Below are 13,642 nucleotides of genomic sequence, written 5' to 3'. Positions count from 1 at the left end.
CACGCACACACACACACACGAATCAATAAATTATTTTTAATTTTTACAAGAACCAAACAACACATTACACAGGTGATAATGTATTTTCATGCTTGTATTTGTGCACAATTAAAGTCATTTACCCCAGTTTTGAGGTTAAGTAGCTTTTCTGTTTTGCAAAAAATAATTTTTTAATACTTTTTGATAATTTCAGTAATGTAGCATTTAACAATAAAAAACAAAGAGTAATAACTGAATACAGTGTACACTGTTTAGTAAATGCGACCAGTGCCTATACGATTCAAAATCATGTAATAAATAAATACTAGTAGTTTAAATCATTATTTACTTCTCTCTCAACTGTTTCTTTCATAATATAGGCTATTCTTTGTGTTAAATTAAATTTAACTTACCCGCAGTACTTGATGTGATGAAAGAAGTGAAACTGCAAGACTAAACACTGCACTTCAGTTAGGTATGATGACAAACAATATTGGATCTAACAGCTGCAATGACGTATTTCATCAAAAACCAGATTGTTTTACCAGGTTCACCACGAAACGTCATGTTTCATGACAACTGAAGGAGCGTTCACATCACGGAATCACTGCTGTTCATTACTTATAGCATAGTGCTTCTTTCTGGCCTTGGTCACTGGCATGCAAGTCAGTTTTAAACGACATCATCAAATGTGTGTCTTGCGGATATGCCGATACCGCATGCGTTGTGTCGATATAAACCTTGACCGCTGCACATATTGCACATTGTACCTACACGTTTTAAAATATACTAGCTTTATTTGCGTTCACGATATCTCCTCTGCCACTCACATTGTTAAAGACATCATGGCGCTTCTCGGACCATCGCGTTTTCTACCTCTGTGTTTGCAGATAGTCCTGTTGATCATGGATGGTAAGACATTTGCAATTTTTGCCTGTTTTGTTTTCAATTTTCTTTTTATGTCAATGTTCAGTTTTCTGATGAGACTGTTCTGAGTTTGCTGTCTTTGTAATATATTTCTGGCTAAGGCCCAAAACACACCGAAGCTGGGTCTGGGCCTGGGTCTGGCGAGTATGGTACCAGTCGAGCCTGAAACGCACTGACTCGAATGTGACAAAACACACCGCGTCTGTGCTGGCGCGAACTACAGCTATGGCGACAGACGACATAGAACAAGCGCTGTATTTTGACACTGCCAGACTGGTAGCTGTAGCCTGTGCGAGCCACATTTTAATTGTTTTTCTCAATAAACAACGGAAAGATATATATCAATCAAAGTAGATTCTCATAATTACTGTTAATGTTTATAAAAAGATACGAACGCAATTAATATAATACATCTAGGTCTGTAACTGTTACGTGTTTTCAATATTCTTATTCTATTGAAAACACGTAACAGTTACAGACTCGGACGTCCAAATACACCCAGACGTGGCGTCTTTGCCACACTCGCCAGACCCAGGCCAGACCCAGGCCCAGACCTAGACCCAGCATCGATGTGTTTGGACCTCACAGACCATTTTTCACTGAATATACACACACTAATATGCAAAACAAGAAAAAGTGTTTAATTAGCCCGAGTATTCTGACTGTATGAGAGCTAGACGGACATTTGAACAGTTATTAGCCCTATTATTACCGTCCAAATGTCCGTCTATCTCTCTTACAGTCATAGTACTCGGGCTAGCGTTTAATGTGTAACTTTAATCGTTGAAACGGCTCTATTAGTTGAAAACATCTTAACAATGGCAAGAAACTCGGGACAGACATTTTGAAGGAACTGTCCTGAGCCTGATGCCATTGTAAGATGCTTCCGATTAAAGGGACTTTTTAAAAGAACGGTCCTGAGCTTATATTGTATTGCTTAGATTACCTATTTCCGTACAACCGAAGTGTTTCTGGTCTCACCGGCCTCGGTAGCGTCGTGGTTAGGCCATCGATCTACAGGCTGGTAGGTACTGGGTTCGGATCCCAGTCGAGGCATGGGATTTTTAATCCAGATACCGACTCCAAACCCGGAGTGAGTGCTCCGCAAGGCTCAATGGGTAGGTGTAAACCACTTGCACCGACCAGTGATCGATAACTGGTTCAACAAAGGCCATGGTTTGTTCTATCCTGCCTGTGGGAAGCGCAAATAAAACATTCCTTGCTGCTAATCGGAAAGAGTAGCCCATGTAGTGGCGACAGCGGGTTCCAAATGTCCGTCTATCTCTCTTACAGTCATAGTACTCGGGCTAGCGTTTAATGTGTAACTTTAATCGTTGAAACGGCTATATTAGTTGAAAACATCTTAACAATGGCAAGAAACTCGGGACAGACATTTTGAAGGAACTGTCCTGAGCCTGATGCCATTGTAAGATGCTTCCGATTAAAGGGACTTTTTAAAAGAACGGTCCTGAGCTTATATTGTATTGCTTAGATTACCTATTTCCGTACAACCGAAGTGTTTCTGGTCTCACCGGCCTCGGTAGCGTCGTGGTTAGGCCATCGATCTACAGGCTGGTAGGTACTGGGTTCGGATCCCAGTCGAGGCATGGGATTTTTAATCCAGATACCGACTCCAAACCCGGAGTGAGTGCTCCGCAAGGCTCAATGGGTAGGTGTAAACCACTTGCACCGACCAGTGATCGATAACTGGTTCAACAAAGGCCATGGTTTGTGCTATCCTGCCTGTGGGAAGCGCAAATAAAACATTCCTTGCTGCTAATCGGAAAGAGTAGCCCATGTAGTGGCGACAGCGGGTTTCCTCTCAAAATCTGTGTGGTCCTCAACCATATGTCTGACGCCATATAACCGTAAATAAAATGTGTTGAGTGGCGTCGTTAAATAAAACATTTCTTTCTTTCTTTCTTGTTTCTGGTCATCCTGGTGTTTCTAATACCACAAAATGCACTTTTCATATTTTTAAAAAACGCACGTGCGTCTGAGAAGTAATGATTATGGAGTCGCGTTTTAATCTATTGTTAAGTATTTCAACGTCACAGACTCTTGTTTCACTCTGTTGTATCAAAATGTGTTACAGGTTTGTAAATTAACCAAACTTAGTGTTCCTTTTTTCGGGTTGAAACTAGGGTATAGGTGAAAAATATGTCTTAGTGTTTAAAAACTAGGATCTGTCTCTTTAATGAGGATTTTTAACGACTAAAATTAGAAAAACAACAACACAAACAAAACAGTAAGAAAACGTTGCATTTTATATTAACGAATCAGTTTTGACGTCAGTTAAAACATATGTTTGAACCAAATGGTTTTGCACGTAAAATCGTTTCTGACATATGATCTACGGTTCGTAGTAAGTCAAGTTTATCCGAACACTGTGCAAGATTTCAGCCTCTAATGTTGAACTACAGACGAGAAATTGGATTATTACACTCAGGTAAGTTCGGCCATCAAGTCAAACACGATTTCAATTGCAAAGTCATTCAGTTCAAACAGATTTTGAGTGGAGATCAAAACTGAACCGTTACGGTAAAACCAAATGTGAAGCATGAAATCGTAATTAAACCGTAATCGAGAAACAAGTCTAAAAGGCACGCCTAAATGATTACTCCTACCCTGCCTTGAAGAAGTCCGTTTCGATTTTACATAACAAATCTTTCTATCACATAGACCTACGTTACACGTTACAGTATGAAGCGTTGACATCATATACGCTACGTACGGTTTTACTTCATGTTAGACGCAAATTCCATTTATCCGTAATCCCTGTGCGTATACGTACATACGTAATCCGCAATGCGCAATCCATAGCAATGACTTTCTATGCATATACGTGGAATAGATTCCGTTTATGCGCCTCCGTACTGTCTGCATTATAGATCACGTATACGTATACACATACAGATTATGGATATAAATAGAATCTGCGCCTTATGTCATGAAGCATTTACACCATTAATAATATCCACTGGCGTAGGAAGCGGGGAGGGGGGGGGGGGGGGTGAGACGGGACTTTGTAGCAGCAGCGAAAGTTTTTATATATTTATACATATATTTGCACATATGTGTGTGTTCCGCCACCACCACCCCCTTTTGGCACCTTCCTACGTCCGTGTTTTCTGTGATTTCCAGTGACAGGAAACGACTTCCGCAGGAACATAGCCTATCACAAGAAAGCCTGGCAGTCTTCAGTAGCATTCAACGCCACCGCAGACCTCGCCGTCGACGGCAACACCACTACCAACTGGATCGGGGGGTCGTGCACGTCAACGGCACTGAGCGACCCGTCTCCCTGGTGGGTGGTCGACCTCGGCAAAAGCTACAACATCAGCGAGGTGATCGTATCAAACCGTGGCGACTGTTGTGGTGAGCAAAAATAAAAGCACTGTTTGTTTAAAGGCATATTGTCACAGACCACTGAACTATTTAATGGTCTAACAAAAGTATTACCTGAACAAAAATAATTTTATTTGTCCCTAAATGTACTTTATTTAACCATCTTCATAACCACCATACTCCATTTATTAATGACATTTTGTAAAAATAATTGAATTATGGCAATGGTCCATAATTCAAAAATTAAAATTACCGAGAGGGATGACATGGAATTCACTCCACCATGTTCAGTTAAGGTGATGCGATAGCTAGATTTGGTTTCCAACAATTAATGTAATTTTTATTTATTATCCATTTTTAGAGAAATAAGGTCCTTAAATCCGTGACAGTATGCCTTTAAGCGGCGTTCTCATTATGCGACTAGGACTTGCTCTATGTCGGCTCTACAAAAATCGGAACGTAAGTCGGAACGTAAGTCGGTCCGATTTGGGAGTTCTCACAGTACGATTTCATCGCCCCTTTAGCAGAACAGAAAAGAAACTACTCTTTATTACACTCAGGCCGTTATGCAACGGCGTAAGAGGAAGATACATATTCTGATTTTGATAAAAAGCACAGTGTTTGGTATACAAATAGGCTTCAGAAGATGCATGCCAATGGGAGGGAGGTGTTTTCATTCGCATTTTGGTTGAAACAATATGTATTGCCGTTCAAAAACACTAGCGGTCTGGAGCTTGGCCAACAGGCGTTAGCTTATATTAAGGCCTCTCCCAAAAATTTACAATATGAATATTTTACAAGCATTAAAATAAAACAATGATTATAACTTGTTCCAAATTTACTAACAAAGAAAGGAAACAGAAAGAAGAAAAGGTAAAGAGGATTAACAGGTTATTATTTTACCATTATACATTATTTAGAATAAGATGTCAAAGGTGAAATAGAAAACAAAATTGAAAAAAGAAAAGAAAGAAGTTGAATGGTTAATTAATATCAAAACGTTTGCTATTTATAATGAAGTTCTGGACAGATTTGAATACAGCTCTATTTTCTTCGCATTTTAACGTGTGGGTTGGGTGAATAATCTCCAACGTTCATGCACGTCTGCTCTAAGGTGAGTACTTGGTTGTTTGTTACATTCTAAGATTGTTCCAATAACGTGCATGGATGGTCAGAGTTAACATTATATTATGATTAAATGTAATGAAGAGATAATTATAAAACTATATACTAATTATATTACTTATGCATACGCCAGTTTATGTAATACACATGTATATATGAATATGAAACTGTTTATTGGCAGAGTAGCATAAACAAGTCAGCTGATTACAGGTATTTGTAGTTGTTTTGTTTTAATAGGATTTTAAAGTTCATAAATTAATTCTCGTCATTCTTCAATCTTATTATTGACTCGTTCTGTTAAAATGCAACCCCATCCTATAATTGCTAATATCGGATAAAATGCTGAGAAATCACACCATTGCATGTATTGTTGAAATGAAGTTATTTTAAAATTGGTGGGTATGGGGGAAAGAAGAGAGAAAAAAAAAAAAAAAAAAAAAAGCACCCAAAAAACTCTAAATAAATAAATAAATAAAGAAGATGATAAAATAAAATAATATACCGGGCACCCACAAGACCAAGTGAAAAGTCCGATTTAAAGGAGAATCCAGCTAGAAATGAATTTTGGAGCAGCCCTTATTATAGAAAAACATATAATGCTAAATAATCATTATAATTTAAGGAGAAAGACTGCACGACTTCTCTATAGAATTGTTCTTGGTGGATCCAACTACAAATGCAGAAAATGGCATCGTATGCGCTAAGGAAAGTGGTGCAGTTCCAAATGGATTCACCATTAAATATCCGTGCGTTCCTGGAACCTCTGGTAGATATCTTCGCATTCATAAGACTAAAGTACTTTCTGCTAAAGATGTTTTGACGCTGTGTGAAGTTTACGTTGTGGGAATTCCTTACAGTCAAAGTAAGTGTTGCTGGTGCGTTTCCTTTTCCTTTTCGTAATTTAGCTTAAACCTGATGCAGTTGTCTTGGACGCACATAAACAGAGGATTCAGCACAGAGAGAGAGAGAGAGAGAGAGAGAGAGAGAGAGAGAGAGAGAGAGAGAGAGAGAGAGAGAGAGAGAGAGAGAGAGAGAGAGAGAGAGAGAGAGAGACACACACACACGCGCAGAGAGAAAGAGAGAAAGCCGCAGACAGTGAGAGTGGGAGAGAGAATGTACAGAGCAAAGCTGTCAGGAGAAACAGATGTGGTAAGAACGTAACAGAGGATGCTGCGACCGAGACAGATAGGGGGTTAGAGAGATAGCCAAAGATGGGAGAGAGAGAGAGAGAGAGAGAGAGAGAGAGAGAGAGAGAGAGAGAGAGAGAGAGAGAGAGAGAGAGAGAGAGAGAGAGAGAGAGAGAGAGAGAGAGAGAGTATGACCGAATCTCAAGAAAACATTTGTGCACCTTCTTCTCAGATCGTAATGCTATAACGCATTGTAATAAATCGTGTTTATGTACTCTTACAGCTTTAAATAACAACCTATTTCAGGATGTCCGGAAGGATTTTTCAGCGAAGACGACAACTGTTATTATGTCTCAAACAATACTGCAAACTGGCTGAATGCGAGTGTAAGTAACCGCTTTAAGTTACACGCACACACACATATATATATATACTGATGGAAAGAAATAAAGGATCACACAGATAGCAACAAGAAATAATGACTGCATCAAAAATCAATTCATATTGTCAGAAATTGACTGGGAACATATAGGCAGCACAGTCAACACTACAGACATTCAATCCCACGTTAAAACTTGGTATGAAATACAGACATTACTATGCTAGTAGTGAATTAAATTTGGTCTACAATTCGATGTGTTCCCTTATTTCTTTCCATCAGTATATATATATAGATATATATATAGATATAAATATATATATATATATATATATATATATATATATATATATATATATATATATAGATTAAATATGCAAAACTGAAAAAACTTGCGACATTCTGTCAAAACGTAGACGCTGCTTTATCGGTGTTAATTTCGCTTGAATTTTGTTGTTGAATGTGACCTACATAAGATCTAAAGAAAACAGGTGAATGGCACGTCACGGAAATAAGAAGAAAAAAAGTGTGATTTTCATTTCATTTCTACTTATTTTTGTGCTTATATTCAATTAAGGTTCAATCACGTTGTCCTGGGCACACACTTTCAGCTATCTGGGCTGTCTGTTCAGGACAGTGGTTTAGTTGGCAGTGGTTAGTGAGAAAGAAGACGGTATAGTGATTTTACACCTACCCAATGAGTCTTCAAAACTAACTCTGGTGATACGGCCTTATAAAAAAGTGCTTCCGGAAACCCGACCCCATTTAGAAAATAGAAAACACATTCCCGAAAACATTTTAGGTCTAAATACTTAAAATATTACAAATATATATACTCAACTTTAACTGACATCTAATGTGATTGCGGTTTAATGTGTGATGGAATTGATGTTTGTCTATTAAAACAACTTTCTCGTCCCCTCCTGCAGATGCAGTGCCAGGCTATGGGTTCCAGTCTTGCAATACCAGCGACATATGACGAAGATGCTGATCTGTCGAAGCAACTCTTTAAGACTGCGAAGCCAGGTATACAATATCAATAGCATGTCGAAAGTTAGTTTGTTTTGTTTAACGACACCACTAGAGTGCAATCATTATATATATATATATATATATATATATATATAGCACCCTCACACAAAAAACTACACAAGTTCGATCTCGATTATATTCTTAAATCCATGATAACATATAGACAATGAATATGAAAAGGAGAGTTGGCCTCAAACGTCTTTCTTTCCACACACACACACACTCTCTCTCTCTCTCTCTCTCTCTCTCTGAACTATCTTTCACTCCAGTCACACTGATAACATCACACACACCCTGACCAATACTGGCAGACCATTACTGTCCTGGGTTCCTTAAGATAGCCCCAGTGAAAGTGTTTACCATATATTAATGTCCCAAGTGTCTTGGAGGAATTTCCCCAAGTACCTCAAGTTTAAATAAGGAGAAATAAACCTCGGACGCCTTAGTGGTGTTTATGCATGTTTAGTATAATAAAAGATTATGCTGGGTGCTTTAGTTGAATCCCTCATATGTATATATACTCTTCAAAAAAAGTAGGTGAACCTGACATATTAATGTTAATATCAACTATTAGACGGAACATACGTTTTGACCACAGACATCCCAGTAAAGTATGTTTAGCATGAGTGTAATTCAATGCATGCCAATTTTAGCAATAAAAGGGATGAGCATTTTCCTTTCATCATCACTTTAAATTTGAAGATGGTTTGACGACAACTCAGTTTGCAAGACAGGGGAAGGGCCATTGGCTGGCTACAAGATGGACACACTCAAAGATCTGTGGCTCACCGTCTAAATGTAAGCCAAAGTGTTATCGGTAGACTCTGGCAGAGGTTCAGGACGAATCAGGACGAATCGCTCCCGTTCTGGAAGACCATGATCAACAATAGCACGAGACCGTTTCCTGATGATAACGGCGTTGCGACAGCGTTTTGTGACCGCACAGCGTCTTCGTGATCAACTCACAGCTGCTACAGGCAACAGGTTGTCTGACCAGACCATTAGGAATCGTCTGCGAGACCAAGGTTTGCGATGTCGGCGTCCTGTAGTCCGACCACAGCTACTTGCCCGCCACAGAAGGGCTCGCCTTGATTGGTGCAGACGTCATATCCAGTGGAACCGTGGGCAATGGGCAGAGACATTATTCACAGATGAGTCACAGTACTTGTTGCAGTTCAGTGATGGCCGGGCTCGTGTTTACCGTCGTCAAGGAGAAAGATTTGCTGATGTTAACGTTGTTCAACATCTACCATTTGGAGGAGGAAGTGTAATGGTGTGGGTGGCATATCCATCAATCACAGAACCCCTCTGTACATCATTAATGGAAATTTGACTGGTCAGCATTAACTCGAGATTGTTCAACCTTTTGTAATTCCACTTCTGCATCGGATTGGACCAGGAGCTTGGTTCCAGGATGACAACGCAAGACCTCATCGTGCCAGGGTGGTGACCGACTTCCTGCAGCAGCAGAACGTTCAGCACATGGATTGGCCTGCATATTCACCAGACTTGTCACCCATTGAGTAGGCGTGGGATGAACTAGGGCAGCGAGTTCGATCACATCACGTCCCTGCCGTCAACCTCCAGCAACTGGCTCAGCAATTAGTTGCAGAATGGCAAGCGAGTCCTCAACGTTATTTCCAACGCCTGGTTAACAGCATGCGCCAACGTTGTCAAGAATGTGTCAATGCTAATGGTAGCTACACCAGTTACTGACGCTTCTACTACATGTGTGAACATCATTTTGGGGGGTGCATGACTTTCTTCATCTGGGTAGTAAACTAGTTTCTAAGTAAAGGTTTTTTGTTTTGTGTTTTCTGTTCATGAGACATCAAATAAATAATTTGTCATTAGTCGTCACAATTTTAGCATATTAGCTTATTTTTATTTGCACAAATATTTTTGACCCTTAACTTCTTTTGAGTAGTATATATACAGTCAAACCTGTCTTAAGCGGTCACACAAGAGAGTAGATAAAAGTGGCCGCTTAAGACAGGTGGCCGCTGATTACAGATTGCAACATACATGTATAGTCTTTAAAACATTTGTACTGTCTGTACTGCTAATTAACGGATGTGTGCTTCAGTGAACTATAAATCAACTTTTGACACGTTACCTCCTTCAGAAAAAAATGCAACTGGAATGTATTAAATTAACCGTTCTCAACAAGTTTGTTTTCTTTTTCCATTTAATTATTTAATTCCTACTTCATGTGGTATATTGTCGTAGAAGTAAATCTACATATGTCAAGCGTAGCCTGTCCAGAGGCAATTAGATGCATTCCAGAGTCATATACTTTCTTAATTGATACACAGTAGAGATGTCGGGCCTAAATGAGTACTAGTATGTATTCTTGAAGGTGTGAAGATCTGTTATATGCTGCACCTTATCGCTGTTGTTAAAGAATCCCTTTTATACAAGAGTAAACATTTACAGTGGCCGCTTAATACAGGTATTTTTTAGCGATTTGGGATCCGATTTAGGTGACCGCTGGCCATGTTAGACAGGTGACTGCTTATTACAGGTGCATTTACATTGTAAATCGTTTGGGAAGGGGAAACGTGGTCGCTTAAGGCAGGTGACTGCTAGGACAGGTTTGACTGTGTATGTATATATATATATATATGATTAAAAGTTAGCTGCAAATTTGCTGATCAGACAGTAACAATTTGAACAGCATCATGACATGTCGATTTTAATGTCAAGACATTAAACTACTGTCCACATCTTTGGCTTTGGTGTTCCAATAAAAAAGAAATCTTTAAACAGATTCTACCCAAAATAAAAGTATTTTTTATTTTAAACGGCTTTGGTGGTCCATTGAAAAGACAAACAGTTAACCCGAGTCTACTCAAGATAAAACTATTTTTCCTTAGGTAGACCAAAGGCCGTGGTATGTACTATCATGTCTATGGGATGGTGCATGTAAAAGATTCCTTGCTGCTAATTGAAACAGTAGCCCATGAAGTGGCGACAGCAGGTTTCCTCCCTCAATATCTGTGTGGTCCTTAACCATATGTCCGACACCATATAAAATGTGTTGAGTGTATCATTAAATAAACCATTTCCTTCCTCCCTTCGTATGCTTCAGGAGACTTGTACTGGCTTGGCGCCAAGGAGCAGGGCTCGTCTGGCGGTAAATGGAAGACTGCGAACACGGGACATGAAGGGCTGGAGTACACCAACTGGGAACATGAGGAGACCAACAACTGCGTGGTGATGTCGCAACCCGTCGAGTTCAAGTGGGAGATCAAACCGTGCGGCGGCAGCTACCACTTCATCTGCCGCACGTCACTACAGAAATCGATGTAATCAGCGCCCTCTGGGTGGAGATAAGCATCATCTCTGTTCAAATACGTCGTCCGTATTACAGTAATGGATTAATTTCTTTTTTCTAGCACCAAAATGAAGCAGACATTGTAATAAACAGATTTCTTGAAAAATGTTGTTTTACTAGGGTTTTTTTGTTTTTAAAACGAAGACATGTTCTAAATGGGCATTTCTTAATAGAAAAAAAGAAAGAAATGTTTTATTTAATGACACACTCAACACATTTTATTTACGGTTATATAGCGTCAAACATATGGGTTAAGGACCACACAGATAATGAGAGAGGAAACCCGTTGTCGCCACTTCATGGGCTACTCTTTTTGATTAGCAGCAAGGGATCTTTTATATGCACCATCCCACAGACAGGGTAGTACATACCACAGCCTTTGGTATACCAGTCGTGGTGCACTGGCTGGAATGAGAAATAGCCCAATTGCCCACCGACGGGGATTGGTCCCACAATGAACGCGCATCAAGCGAGCGCTGTACCAATGGGCTACGTCCCGCTCCCTTTCTAAATAGAATTGGTAGATACAAAATGAATAAAGAACACCAACAAATTGCTTAAACAAACATTCGGAGTATAGTGCTAAAGCAATACTTGTCTCCTACCAGGCCTAACAAATTTCCGTATCTCTTAAGTTCAAGGGTCATAACTCTGTGAAAAAGGGGTAAATCGCCATGAAAGGCAAATTTGACCTGTAACAGTCCGTGATAAAACTATACATAAAAATTCAGCTCAGTATCTTGCGGCACTGCAAAAAATGTTCAGCAAACTGTAAGTGGGACAAACCGCCGGAGAGGAGACCACTTGGACTGGACTACTAAGGGGTCATGGATACATGGTTGCATGCACTTTGTGTGCATTGAGGCCAAGGAGTCTACGTTACTGTTTCTCAAGTAAGTACATGCACCAATAATACGAGAATAACAGTGCTGGTACAATAGTCAAAATAGCAGTGTGATAAAGATGGAGATGAAAAACTCAAAATATTTCTGGAATTCGAAGTAATAGCACTACATGAAAACTGTCCATACAGTCAAACCTCTGTTAGGCACCCACCAAAGGGAGTATCAAACAGTTGCCTTCCAAGACAGGTGGCTGCTTACTAGAGGTCAGTTTAAAATGATTTGGGAGAACAAAAAGGTGGCCGCTTTGACACAGGTGGCTGCTTGATACAGATGGTGGCTAGAGCAGGTTTGACTAGTTTGCGAGAACAAAAAAATATCTTGGTAACTCCCCACTTTTCAAGATATTGTAAAGTTATCCTCTTTGATTAAGTTACTATTACAGAGTGGACTGATTGGTGAGCATCCAAAACTTCAACATTAACTTTTAACATGAATGTACAGCATTACTGCATACATCAGTTGAGGAAGGAAGGAAATGTTTTATTTAACACACTCAACACATTTTATTTACGGTTATATGGTGTCGGACCACACATATATTGAGAGAGGAAACCTGCTGTCACCACTTCATGGGCTACCTTTTTCGATTAGCAACAAGGGATCTTTTATATGCACCATCCCACAAACGGGGAGGGATGTAGCCCAGTGGTAAAACGCTCGCTTGATGTGCAGTTGGTTTAGGAACGAACCCCGTCGGGGGGTGGGGGTGGGGTGGGGTGGGGTGGGGTGGCCCAGTAGGCTACTTCTTGTTCCAGACAATGCACGACTGGTATATCAAAGGCTATGGTATGTGCTATCCTGTCTATGGGATAGTACATATAAAAGATCCCTTGCTACTAATGGAAAAATGTGGGTTTCTTTTCTAAGACTATTTGTCAAAATTACCAAATGTTTGACATCTAACAGCCAATGATTAATAAATCAATGCGCTCTAGTGGTGTTGTTAAACAAAACAAACTTCTATCCCACAGACAGGATAGTATATACCAGTCGTGGTGCACTGGTCAGAACGAGAAATAGCCCAATGGGTCCACCGACAGGGATCGATCCTAGACCAACTGCGAATCAAGCAAGCACTTTACCGCTTGGCTACATCCAGCCCCTTAAGCATGGAGGTCCAATGGGTTTTTGAATGTGAAGAATGGACCGAGCCAAATAAGAAAACACTACAAAACATGTTTAACACAACCTCCACAATTCAGATTATCTTGTGAGGGCAATTTAGTACAAATAACAACAAAGTAAATAACCAATGATGATAAAAATGCTGTGGCAAATCAATTTTTCAACAGCTTTTTATGGCAGCACTGCCGATCGCCGTCGTGAATTTTGAGGACTGCCAACACCTACAAACATGACACACAGTATCAAGCAGTGTTCAAATATCGAACAATTTACAAAATATGGACATTACTTCTTTATGGGCAAATTTTTAAAAGCATTTATTTTAGACACTTTAACTTTCCTAAAGAGCCACATATAT

At 39.7% G+C, this 13,642-nt stretch overlaps 1 protein-coding gene across 2 annotated transcripts; it reads left to right on the top strand.

Annotated features, from left to right (window-relative positions):
• Positions 1-849: 849 nt before the first annotated feature.
• Positions 850-11,360, top strand: LOC121384023. Of its 2 annotated transcripts, none has more exons than XM_041514165.1 (6): positions 850-891; positions 4,051-4,284; positions 6,002-6,241; positions 6,813-6,892; positions 7,815-7,911; positions 11,009-11,360. In XM_041514165.1, exons 1-6 carry the CDS (start codon positions 885-887, stop codon positions 11,227-11,229), a joined length of 879 nt encoding a protein of 292 aa, XP_041370099.1. In that variant the 5' UTR covers positions 850-884; the 3' UTR covers positions 11,230-11,360. The 2 variants fall into 2 exon arrangements, with proteins under 2 accessions (XP_041370099.1, XP_041370098.1); XM_041514164.1 differs by lacking the exon at positions 850-891 and adding an exon at positions 3,208-3,355.
• The last annotated feature ends 2,282 nt before the right edge of the window (positions 11,361-13,642 follow it).

This window comes from Gigantopelta aegis, chromosome 10 (genome assembly GCF_016097555.1).
Source record: "Gigantopelta aegis isolate Gae_Host chromosome 10, Gae_host_genome, whole genome shotgun sequence".
NCBI classification, from domain to species: Eukaryota; Metazoa; Mollusca; class Gastropoda; order Neomphalida; family Peltospiridae; genus Gigantopelta; species Gigantopelta aegis.
This window is presented reverse-complemented; position numbering and strand designations above follow the sequence as displayed.